Source organism: Hirsutella rhossiliensis, assembly GCF_020360975.1.
Source record: "Hirsutella rhossiliensis strain HR02 chromosome Unknown scaffold00023, whole genome shotgun sequence".
NCBI classification, from domain to species: domain Eukaryota; kingdom Fungi; phylum Ascomycota; class Sordariomycetes; order Hypocreales; family Ophiocordycipitaceae; genus Hirsutella; species Hirsutella rhossiliensis.
In genome coordinates this window covers 256,458-268,526 of record NW_025408689.1, presented here as the reverse complement: position 1 = coordinate 268,526, position 12,069 = coordinate 256,458, and the positions used below count along the sequence as shown (strand labels likewise).

The 12,069-nt window shown below is 44.9% G+C and overlaps 1 protein-coding gene across 1 annotated transcript; it reads right to left on the bottom strand.

The window, feature by feature from the left end:
* Positions 1-450: 450 nt before the first annotated feature.
* Positions 451-744, bottom strand: HRG_11833 (uncharacterized protein; the record flags this gene model as incomplete). The annotated part of the gene is made up of 1 exon (XM_044870303.1): positions 451-744. One exon carries the CDS (start codon positions 742-744, stop codon positions 451-453), a length of 294 nt encoding a protein of 97 aa, XP_044714599.1.
* Positions 745-12,069: the final 11,325 nt, after the last annotated feature.

The following is a 12,069-nucleotide window of genomic DNA, read 5'->3' as shown; positions in this document are numbered from 1 at the left end:
GAGTTTCATGTATTCTCCAAAGGTTGCAGGGCCGGATAAGTGTTCGGGGATGGGGTTGGTGACGGGTTGGACGAGATCGGGGTTCTGGAAGCGGTAGGAAGTCGGATGAATAGTAAGAGAGGTCGGAGCAGGTTTATCTTGGATAGTCGGAGCAGGAGTAGGTGCGTTAGGAGGGCTCGTTAGGGTCTTAATAGGTTGTGGTTCGTTAAGACCTTGATGAGGTGCTGCTAAGGGCGTAACTGATGGTGAAGGAGGTTGAGACGGATGGGGATTAGTGGAAGCATTTGATCCTAGTAATGCTGTCTGCCTCCTGAAGGCAGCAGTCCTCTCATCAAACACCATCTCCGTAAACTCCTGCTCTGGCCAGGTTTGTGGGTTCTCGATAGTTTGTAATATGAGAAATTGTGTTGCGAATTTCCCTTTGTGAACCTGTGTAGATACCTCTTTTCCTTAGTAGTTTCCTGAGGGCTCTCTTGTATTCATTCGGGCGCGGTCCCATGTGTCTTCGGTCCATTCTTCAAAATGCTGTTGGAAGTAACCAAGGAGGTCGTATCCTTGATCACTGCCAGATTGAACGATGAATATGAACTTTGCCACATATGTCGTTACTGCGATCTTGTCCTTTTCGTCGTGTGTGATATCGTTGTCCCAAAGGTCGATATTAATTTGTCGGAATGCGGATGCTTGGATGTCTAGTGCCTGCATCTGGTCGCATATTTCTTCGAGCTGGGCTTCTGGGGACATAGCTCGGGCGGTCGGGGCTATCGTGATCAAATGAATGAGACGATGTGGGGTTCGTATTGGTCTCTTCGTATACGAGTTGTCGCTAATAGGAGGTCGAGCGTCGCGTACTAAGTAGGTCGTTCGCGGCCAGACTGAACTGACGGGGATCTTGCTACTTAACGTCAAGGGTCGAACGTTCTTACTAGTTGTTTGCGATGTGGTCGCCTGTCGATTCCGGTGCTCACGGCTAGGCAAACTAGCGGGCGATCGTAATCAACAGTTGGAAGGACTCTCGCGCGGCTGGGCAAACCAGCGGGAGATTCCTTGTTCTTAGCACAAATAACCTTCTTCTGAGCGCTACTCAGGGCCACAGTAAAGTGACGCGGACTATAGCACCTTCGAAGGTTGAGGAATTTGTCTCTTCTACTTAGCTGTCTGTGACGGGCGTGCCGGTCACTGATCAGTGTGGGTAGGCACCTGCGGCAGCTGCTGCAATGAGACGGTACTAGGGTTAACCTGTGATGTTGTATTCGTCTTGATTCTCTATCTAAGGAGGCAGAGGCCAGCGTGGAGAAAGGGGGCACGCTGCCCTCAGCCGCACACGTGACCGTACGGGTCACGTGCCAACCATGGTTGGTCACACCACTAGATAGATACATTCCTACACCTTTATAGATATTATATAATAGTATTATTCTATAATTCTCTAGAATAGCTAGCTAATATATTTATTAGGCCGAGTAAAAGAAGCTATAAGCACTAATTATAATCGATATAGTAACTAATAATTCTAAGGACTGCTTCGATATTTCTAGTTCGAGTCTAGCTATCGATAGTTAGCAAGAGATACTATCTAGAAGGTATATAGTTAATTAATACTTCTCGAAGATTATTAGCAATTATCTCTATTAAATTTATTAGTATAGGGGCGGAGGGAATATAGAATTCTAGATAGTAAAAATAAACTAAGTCTTAGAAAGACTTATAGTTTACGATATTAATAGCTAAGTATATCTACGAAATAAAATTAGTAAGATAACGTTAATATTATAGCTTCTATTTTTAGGTGCTTTGACGGGGACGAGGGCACACACCCAAAGCACGCGCAGCACGTGGCAAAGGATTAGCAGAGCAATTAACTGCGCAATCATCTAATCACTTGGTCTGCATATAGCTCTATGGGCTTTGGGTTGTAAATGCGAGTCTTGGAGATTTCTTTACTCCATGCCTCTTCGTTTCTGCTAGAGTCGCGCAACTGGCGGCATCTGCTTTAAAGGGGAAAAACAAAAATTTAAATTGACTATGATTAAGGATGATGCCTGATCAGATGATCGAGGTCTTTGTGACGCCTTTAAGTATACTTGGAAGAAAGTTAGAGGGGGGGGGGGGGTGCTAGGGTCTCATCCCTCTAACGGGCTGATGTCTATAGGGGTGTGATCTTGCCCGTCAAAGTGCCTTATAATAAGATTAGTATAATAGATTACTATATTTTTATATAATAAATATAAATATACCGGGGCATATTTCTTTTATACTTAAGTAGATTAAAATATATTCTTAGGTTATTGTTTTTTAATATAAAACTTACCTTGCCTATAGCGTATAAGAGCGCTTATACCGGAACCTTTAATATAAGGATAGATTAGTATAGACTAGTAGGATATATAAATTACCTAAGGTTCCCTTATCTTATAGTTTACGCCTTCTTTAAAAGGCCGCTATATATCTAAACGATATAAAGTATTAAAGATTAAAAGAGCATTCTTCTTATAAGGAGATATATCTATATTAGTAGTATTAGAGCTTAAGATACTTACTTAAGAGTATATTATCCTAGGAGATTAAATATTATCTAATAAGTTAGCTTTGAATCTCGTTTTATACTAGCTAGTAGATATCTACTAATTAAGGAAATCTTAATAATCTTAATACTAAAAGCATAGCGGCTTTCTAAGAGATACTAGCCTATAAGTAGGAATTATACTAGTATCTATAGTACTACCTTCTTTACTTCCTTAATTAAAAGATTAAAAAGGAGATAGTAGGTCTTTATTTCTATTAAACGAAGAATTAAGATAATCGTACTAACTACCTTAAGTTAATAGCGAAGGGGTAAAAGGCGAATCTTAGTCTATATTACTATAAGGTAAGAAGATTAGAGCTTAGAGTAAGATATTCGACTTCTAAGCGTTTTATCTTTAAAGAAATAGATTATTAAAGTATAAAATCTATAGAGTATCTACTATAAAGAAGAGGATAAAGATCTATATAAATAGTTATTACGAGTAAATAAGTGCTTTTAATAAAGTAAAGTAGATAATATATATAAATAATTAGTATAATTAGTATATATAGAGTGCTTTATATTATATAGCACCGAGGTAATAAGTATATATCTAATAATAAGAGAAAGTAAGAAAAGCTATATACTACTTTAATATAAAGTTATATCTTAGTATATATACTATATATAAAACGTAAAAGAGTTTTACCGAGCCCTTATATATTGCTTATTAACTAAAATTTCCTACTACGTTACTATAGAAAGCATTCCCTCCTTTCTCTTTATTTCTAAAGGTACGCTCTTAGTATACTATATACCTTACCTTAAGAAAGGTATATCTAAAATAATATAAACTCTTACTATTCGCTAGTAAAAGCAAAGCTTATAGCTAGATAGCTAGAATTAAGCTTTAATAGCTTCTCTACTAGCTTAGCGATTATATTAGTCCCTAGTAAAAGTAAGACTAGGCGAATAATTAATCGACCGATTTAGCTTATAAGATACTAGCGCCCCTTCTATTAAGCTCGCCGTATTTATAAAGCTCGCCGTCTCTAGGAAGTTCGCCGCCTTTATAACTAACTTTACTGCCTCTATAATGCTTGTCTTCGCCTAAGTAAAGCTTTCCTTATCCTCTATAATAAAGCTCGCCGCCTCCTAGACTAAGCCTAGTATAATAAACGTTAATAGTATTCCCTAAGCCGCCGCTAACGCTAATACGTTAGATACTAACTCCCCTATCCTAGCTGCCCTTAAAACTTCTTCCTCCTTTACTAAGACGATCTCGAGACTCCCGCCCCTTAAGTTCTTATATATTTAGTCGTCCGGGCAGTTTATAGATAGATAACTCTACCTACCTAGTTTTAATCCTTTCTTAAGATAGATATATTTAGCCTAAAGGGTAAAAGGGAGGTAGTAGGATAGAAGAACTATTTAGAATATAGCTAGAATTCTATTCCTACCCTTAAGTATCTACCCCTATTTTAATAGGCGTAATTAATATCCTTTTTAATCTCTACCTAAGGGTATATACTTTTAATATTAGGTAATTATTTCTCTAGTAAGATATAGTGCGCTTTACTTATATAGAAGTTTATTTATTTAGTCCTTCTTATAGAGGGATATATTACCTAGGAAAAATAGAGGTCTATTAACTTTTATATAAAAAGGAAATAATTAAAATATATATTTATATATAGGTAGTAACTATACTATTACTACTTATTACGAAATATTATAGTATTTATAGTAATATTTATACTAATCTAAATAATAGTATATAAATAAAATATACTAAAATTCTTTACTTTCCTTACTTTTAAGCTAACTCTCTAAGGTAGTAATAAGTTAGGAAAAACGTCTTAAATACCTTCTATAGATTTAAATATCTACCTAGCTAACTTAAACCGAAAAGCTTTTTATTAATAGTATCTAGAATAACGCTAAGGCTTCTTATCGTAAAGGACTTAAAAGAAACTAATAGAGTATATTCTTATACTCCTTAGTATATATAAGAGTCTTTAACTATTATAGGTAATAGGCTTAGGCCGCGGCCTAAGCCGTATAGTTATATACGGAGGGCCGGATCCCGTAAGTATAGGGGCGGGCTAGCCGCGTATAGAAGAGCTCTATATAGCTTATTAATATTATCCTACGGACGGCACCTACGCGCACGCCTCTGCCTACTCCGTGATAGTATAAGCTATTAATTAATAGATCTAATAGATGTCTCTCCGAGAGGGCGCCTCCCCCTCGAGGAAGTACTCCGCCCCTCCCTAGACGGATAGGAAGTATCGTAGCTATCCTAGAAGCGATTAAAAGCGCGACGGCTAGCGAGAAGGACGAGGTTCTCGCTGCACTAAGGGAGCCGTCTATAAGACCGGCTTTAACCCCTACGGCCTCCGCAACGCCGGTTACGGCGGCGACACCACCGACGAGGAAGCCGCTCCCTTAGCCGACTTAGGATAGCAAGCCGGAGTCCTTTTACTTCTTCCTTAGCCGGCTATAGACGAAGTTTATAACCGACGAGAAATAGGGCCTAAATAGCTATCGCGATATAGCGTAGTATTCGCTCCTCTATACGCTACTAGAGCCCTAGATACGGCGGATCTCCGGATTCTAGGATAAGGGCGGCCCTAAGGGCAGACGCGACCTATAAGACTTCTTCTAATACCTTATATATACGTTCGGCAACGTATAGGAGCGGGAGAAGGCGTAAGATAGGCTACGGACCCTTAAGTAGAGAGACGGATAAACCTTTAGCGAATTCCTTCCCAATTTTAAAGAGACGCTCTTACGGGTAGCGGGGACTACGGTATAGGAAGATAGCGCGAAGCTTATATAGCTACGGAATTCGATTACGCCGGCCCTACGGGAGCTGCTTATCCCCGTAATTATGCCTACTAACTACGGCGAGTATATAAGCCGGTTAATAAAGGTAGCTTAGGGCTATAAGTAGACGCCGCGTTTCTAGAAGCTCCGTAAGCGTACGCCGTATAGCGGCGACGGGATTACCGCCCCTCTATAAGATAAATAACCGGCTATTAATATAGACGGGGATACCTTAATATCGGCTACCTATACGGACCGGGCTAAACGCGGTAAGAAGACGCCGTCGACTACCCCCTATACCGCCCTATACTCTAAGTAGCGGGCGAAGTAGGTAACGAGCGAGGAAATCAGGAAGAGGAAAGCTAACGGCCGCTACCTACGTTATAGAGCATCTACGTACTTTATATTAAAATGCCCCTTCCTTTTAACTAAGCGGCCTATAGCGGTTTAAGTAGCGAAGATAGAACCGCTCCTCGCCTTAGACGATAAGGAGGACTCCGCCCCCCTAGGCCTAAAGGAAAAAGAGTAGCTCCGGAGTAAAGATAGGCTCCGGAGCCCTAATTGCTAGTACTAGTAAAGGAGAAGGAAGAATTATCCGCCTATATAGAAGAGGAGCCTACTTTAATATAGGTTATAATTAATAACTCCTTACCCGTCGCCGCCCTTATAGACGAGGGCTATTAGTGCTACGCTATAGTTAACGAGGCGCTTACGCGAGAGATATAAGTGCCGGTAGAAAAGATCGCCCTAAGGCGAGTAAAGGGCGCCTTAAGCGCGATAGAGGGTATAGTAATTAGGGGCATTATATAGCTAGCTATAGAGGTCGACGGTTACTATAAGCTTATCGTAGCCTATATAATCCCCTAACTAAAGTTTCCCTTAATCCTTAGGAAACCCTAGTTATTATATATAAAGTTATACTTAGTTCTATATTAAAGGAAGCTATAGTTTAGGCCTATATAACGGTAGGTCCGCTATAACGATAGTTCTATAGGCGTAGGACTAAGCATATAAGCTTTATACTTAGTATAAGAAGTCCTTACCTCTATCTTCGTAAGAACCGTATAATAGGTAGAGCGGGGGCAAGGCCGGGTAGCGGCTAACGTAGCGGTCTATATAGTTAGCCTAGCGGATATTAATAAGGCCCTCTAGATAAAGAAGCTGAAGTCGCCCTCTAAGCTACGGCAATAGATACTAGAGCGCTTTTACGACCTCCTACCGCTATTTAAGTCCTAGGAAGCGGATAAGCTTAACCTATATAAGCTAAGGGTAGACTATAGGATCGTACTCCGTACCGATAAGAAGGGGTAGGAACTACCTATACTATTTAGACCGCTATATAGTATATTATACGCGGAGCTGCTAGTGCTAAAGAAGACGCTAAGGGACCTCTTAGATAAGGGTTTTATTTAAGTAAGTAGCTCCGAAGTAGGAGCGCTAGTCTTATTCGTGCGTAAACTAAGGGGCGGGATATAGTTCTATTACGACTATAGGGCCCTAAACGCAATTATAAGGCCGGACCGCTACCCCTTACCCTTAATCTTAGATACGCTCTATAACCTTTCGAAGGCGAAGTAGTTTATAAAGCTAGATATAAAATAGGCGTTCTATAAGGTACGGATCTTAGAGGGTAACGAGTAGAAGACGGCGTTCTATATACGCTATAGCTTATTCGAGTAGCTTATAACGCCCTTCGGCCTCTTAAGAGCGCCCGCTACCTTCTAGCGTTATATTAATAATATACTTTAAGACTTCCTCGATAAGTTCGCCTCTATATATATAGATAATATCCTTATCTATATAAGCGGCTCCTACGAGGACTATATATAGAAAGTACGGAGGGTCTTAGAGCGCCTCTAACTTTATAGGCTCTACCTTAACCTAGATAAGTGCGAATTCGGGGTTAAGAGGGTTAAGTACCTAGGCTTTATTATCTACGTAGGCGTAGGTATATAGGCGGACCCCGTAAAGATCTAGGCGATTCGGGACTAAGTGATGCATTTTGCATATGGATGAGATGAAGTGGGATCGTTGTTTCTCCAACTAAGCTATGACTGCCTCATCCTTATGTAGGAGGCAGCCAGGTCGGACTATCTAGGCGATCCGGCCGGTTTACAAGGCAGCCACATACCGATGCCTGTTCACACGGCTGCCTGTTTCACACGGCTGCCTGTTTCACACGGCTGCTCGTTCACACGGCTGCCTGTTCACATGGCTGTGCGTGCGGCAGCCGGTGTCCTTGATGCTTGGTGCCGTGCCCAACGCTCCAGTGTGCGTAGGGACACGCAAAAACGCATCATAATGCCGGCCTCAAAAGAAAACTCCACTGTCCTCAGTGACCGCCTCAACAAAGGCTACATGTCAGAACTTTCCGATCGTCCCTTTGCTTTGCTGTTGCGAACCACTCGCGGTCCCGTCGTCTGCCCGTGGAACTCATCCAGGGCCTTTGACGATATCTCTTCCTTCCTGACCCACTGATCATGCATGCTGCCCCATCCTTTCCAGTGGACCAAGTACTCCGTGACGGGCTTCCTGTTTCTTCCAATCTTCCTGACCCGTACGTCCAGAAGCTTGTCAACTTCGTAGAATTCGCCTTCCTGGTCCGTAAAGTCCTTTGTGACTTCTACTGGTCCGGGGTGAGCTTCTTCAAAGCAGCCTTCGTGAGCTGGCTTGAGGTGGTGTATTGAGATCACTGGGTGGACCTTAATTTGCTCTGGAAGGTCCAATTCACAGGCCAGGTCTCCAACCATCCTTCTGATCACAAAGGGGCCTTCCCGCTGTTGTGACCACTTCTTGGGTGGCCTGCCTGGCTGGTGATATCCCTGATGAAGCTTGAGATATACCTTGTCTCCAGCCTTGAGATGGATAGGTCGGTGTTTGGCATCGTACCAACGCTTGGCCTTCATCGCTGCAAGGTCCATAGCTAGGCTGGCCTGCTTACGCAAGGCTTCCTTGATGTAGGGCAATTCGTCTGCCTCTGCGCTGGCTGTGCGATCAACAGCCTCCAGGGCCCTTTCAGGGGAAACCGTACATTAGTTCATGGGCTGAGGTCTTCGTGCTGGTGTTGTAGGCTGTGTTTAGATGCCACTGCAGCGAAGGAATAAGGGTCTTCCAGTCAAGGTTGGGGTCCTCAATATAGGCCAGTCGCAACGCTGTTTCCACTGTTTGATTGCGCCGCTCGGCCAAGCCGTCCGCCTGCGGATGATATGCCGTTGTCATGCTGATTCTGGTGCCAAAGGCCTTCCAGAGCCCTTGCCAGAAAGCAGAGGTGAATTTGCGGTCTCTGTCACTGACTATCGTGCGCGGCATGCCCCAATCACATAGCATGAGCTGCCTAGCTAGGGAGGCTGCCCAGTCCTTGGCGCTATACTTTGCATTGCCTGGAATCAGTAGGCATCGCTTGCTAGCTAAGCAAGTGACTGTAAGTAATTGATTAAAGGCATTAAAGCCTTCAATATGCCAGGGTGAGCCCATAGCTGAGACGGCAGGCATGTCTGTGATGAAGTCCATTGCAATTGACTGCATTGGAAGCATCGGGGGTCGATTGGGCAGATAGCTTCCAGCAAGCTGTTGTCGATCAGTCTGTCCAAGGCAGCAAGCTTTGCACTTGGCGATGTGCTTTTCGCTTGCCAAGAGACGTTCCTGATCGAATAGGTTTCCAACTCCTTGAGCATTCTCACAACGCCAAAGTGGTGCTTGTCGTCGTGTGCCATTTGCATCAATTCGTGCGTGAGGCTTGCGGGCACGCAGAGACGAACATATCCATCTTTTCCTTCGTGATATAACAGACCCTGGTCCACGAAAAAGGGAATTCCTCTGCGCTTGATTTTCGCGATTTCCGGGGCCCTAGAAGCTTTGACCGTGTTCTCACTGTCCTGGATCATTTGAAGGATCTTGCGATAATGGGTATCAGCCTGATAGCCTTCTGTGAATTTGATGCGGTATGCTGGATCCATGATGGCCTCAGACGCAAGGAGCACATCGTCAAGCGCTGTGTAGTCAGGTCGTTGTCGCTCGATCAATTGGTCGGTCTCAGGGGCTGACAGCCTGCTTAAGGCATCAGGGATGAAATTGATTTTCCTGGAAGATGATCAACCTGCAATTCGTACTGAGAGAGATAGATGGAGGCTACTACTAGCCGTCTATTTGCTCTGTCCGTGCTTGAAGTGTCGAGGGAGGTCTTATTGACGATCTGCTGTGTGGCTGAATGGTCCGTAAGCACGATTAAGGGCTTCGTTGACGATTGGACCACTGTGCGCATCTTTTTGATAGCCCAGACTAGGCAGGCCACTTCTAATTCCGACGGACCATATGATCTCTCTGCGTTGGTGAGGTGCGGCTGAGAAAAGCTATAGGTTGCATCGCTGTTGAGGAAATAGCTTGGCCAGGCTTCCATTCGTAACCTTCTTTAAGGTGGAAGTAGGTACAGGCAAATCCTCGTTGCAAGGACCCGTCAACTTGACAGAACAGTTGCCTGCTTGGGTCCATATGGTGGACTCCTGCCGGAGGCTACTTCCTTTGGATAGCTTCAAATGCCAACCGCTCCTTTTCACTAGGCTCGAATTTGGTGTTCCTCGCAAAGGCACGGCGTTTGTTGATGTTACCTTGCTGAATTTTGCCAATTTCTCGTCCTTGGGCTAGTAATTGAGTTTTCCGGTGCTGCAATGGCTCAATGAGGGCTCCATAATACGGTAAGAGATGCCGTAGGTAGCCTGTTGCTCCAATGTAGCTTTCCAACGCAGATAGCTGGTCTGGAAATTCCAGCTTTGCAAAGGCTGCCAGCCTGTGTTCCGTTGTGCTCATTCCAAAGGCATCAACGCGGAAGCCAAGGAGTTGCACAGAGGGATACCCAATCCAGCTTTTCTTTGGCGACATCGTGAGGTTAAAACGCTCGAATAGCTGGAAGATCTTGCTAAGGTGCTGTAAGTGCTCCTTTTCCGTTTTCGAATAGATCACAACGTCGTCCATAAACGCTCTGCAAAACCCCTTATATGGTCGAAGCACTCGATCCATATAGCGCTGGGCGTAGGCCGGGCTATTGCAGAAGCCAATTGGTGCAACAGTCAGTCTTTCCAGTCCTCTATGGCTCGTGAGGGTAAAACGATCACGATGTTCGAGTTTGACTCGGAATTGGTGGTAAAGGACGATGCGTCGATTGCTGTGATGTACTGTGCGCCTCGAAGCTCTTGGATGATGTCTTCTTGCAATGGCAAGGGATAGCTGTCTGGCATGGTGACCTTATTAAGAGCTCGCAAATCGATGACGACCCTGCCCTTGGTTTCTCCTCGGGCTGTTCGCCACACAACGAAGACGGGGCTGCAAAGGGTTGGTCCGTGCACGTATTCCATACGTCCTTGTGCGTGGAGCTTGTCATGGGTTTCATCAATGACCTGTTTGTCTCGTAATCCCTGAGGATAGGGGCGTTGAGCCACCTTGTGCGTGTGCCAATCCTTGATAAGGGAACTGTGAGCTCGTGGCCTGCTTCGACTTCAGCTGTGCCCGAGTCTTTCCATAGTTTGGCGTGTTTTTCAACAAGGGCTTTGATCTTGGTCACGAAGCTGCCTTTCTGCGCATAGATGTGAATTCCGTCGTCAGTGCACACCTCTGGGAGCTCTGGCGTGCGTTGAACGTGCGTTTGATACGGAATTCGGGTCTCAGGGGCAAGGTCAGGAGTATCGGCTGTTGCTGCTGCACTCAGCTGGGTGCTTGTGACGTGGAGCTCCTTTCTTGTTGTTGACCAAGGCTGGCTGTCGTTGCTGGCTGCTGTTGTGTATGCGTACAAAGCTTCTGATAAGCTTGAAACTGATTCTGCGGTTGCTGCTAGAACAGGGCTTCCTCCGGGGTGAAAGTCCCGTCAGCTATTGCGATAACATCGTCTGAGAGGTGGAAGGTGCTATTGATAGCAAGATCATACGATGTATGGCTCTGGGGAGCGCTTTCAATCGTCATTGCAGAAGTTGTTGGGGCCAAGGCCGCTGTGGCTATTGTCAAAGCTGTCAGAGCTGATTTCCATGAGGCTGCAGCGAAGTAGCCCGATTCCTCGCATTCTTTGATCTGCCCTAGGCGCTGTTTGCGGTTCACGATGATATCTTGGTTCGTAGTGTTCGTGAACATGACCGCTGGGACAGTGTTTCGGTCAACGAGAGCATGAGCGGCCAAGGGATGATTGGAATGAAAAGCGAAGGAACGGCCTTTAGGGACTTCCTTCCAGCTAGCTGGGACTAGCATTGTCTTGCCTGCCGGGACCATGGTTTTTCTGACGGCCTGAACGCGTCGGACTACCCCTTTATGAGGCTTATAGATGTTAAAAGGGATACCGAAGTCGTCAAGGAGGCCTATTTGAACGACTTCCTTGTCGTAGTGGATGTTTCAACATACGGCTTGAGGAAGGCATTGCCTAGCAAGGCTCCTGGTTCCACGGTAGTCACCCAAGCGGAACTGGTGAATTTAGCTATGCCGGCGCTGCTACCGTCAGCCCTCTTCCTTCTGCATAGAAGGAGAACGTGGCCCAGTCTGTGCAGCGGACACTGCCGCTGATGCCTGCAATTGGCGTTGGAGGCTTCTTCTCAATGGTGTGCTCGAAGCTCTTGAGAAGCTTTCTGTCAATCAGGGGGTTGCCACACCCGGAATCCGCACAGACCTCGGTCTCTGGTCCTGTGGGAGCTGCCTTGATCTTGATGCGAAGATATGAGTAGCCGAAAGGGGCATCGTGCGATGGCGGCTCGAGCGGTTGT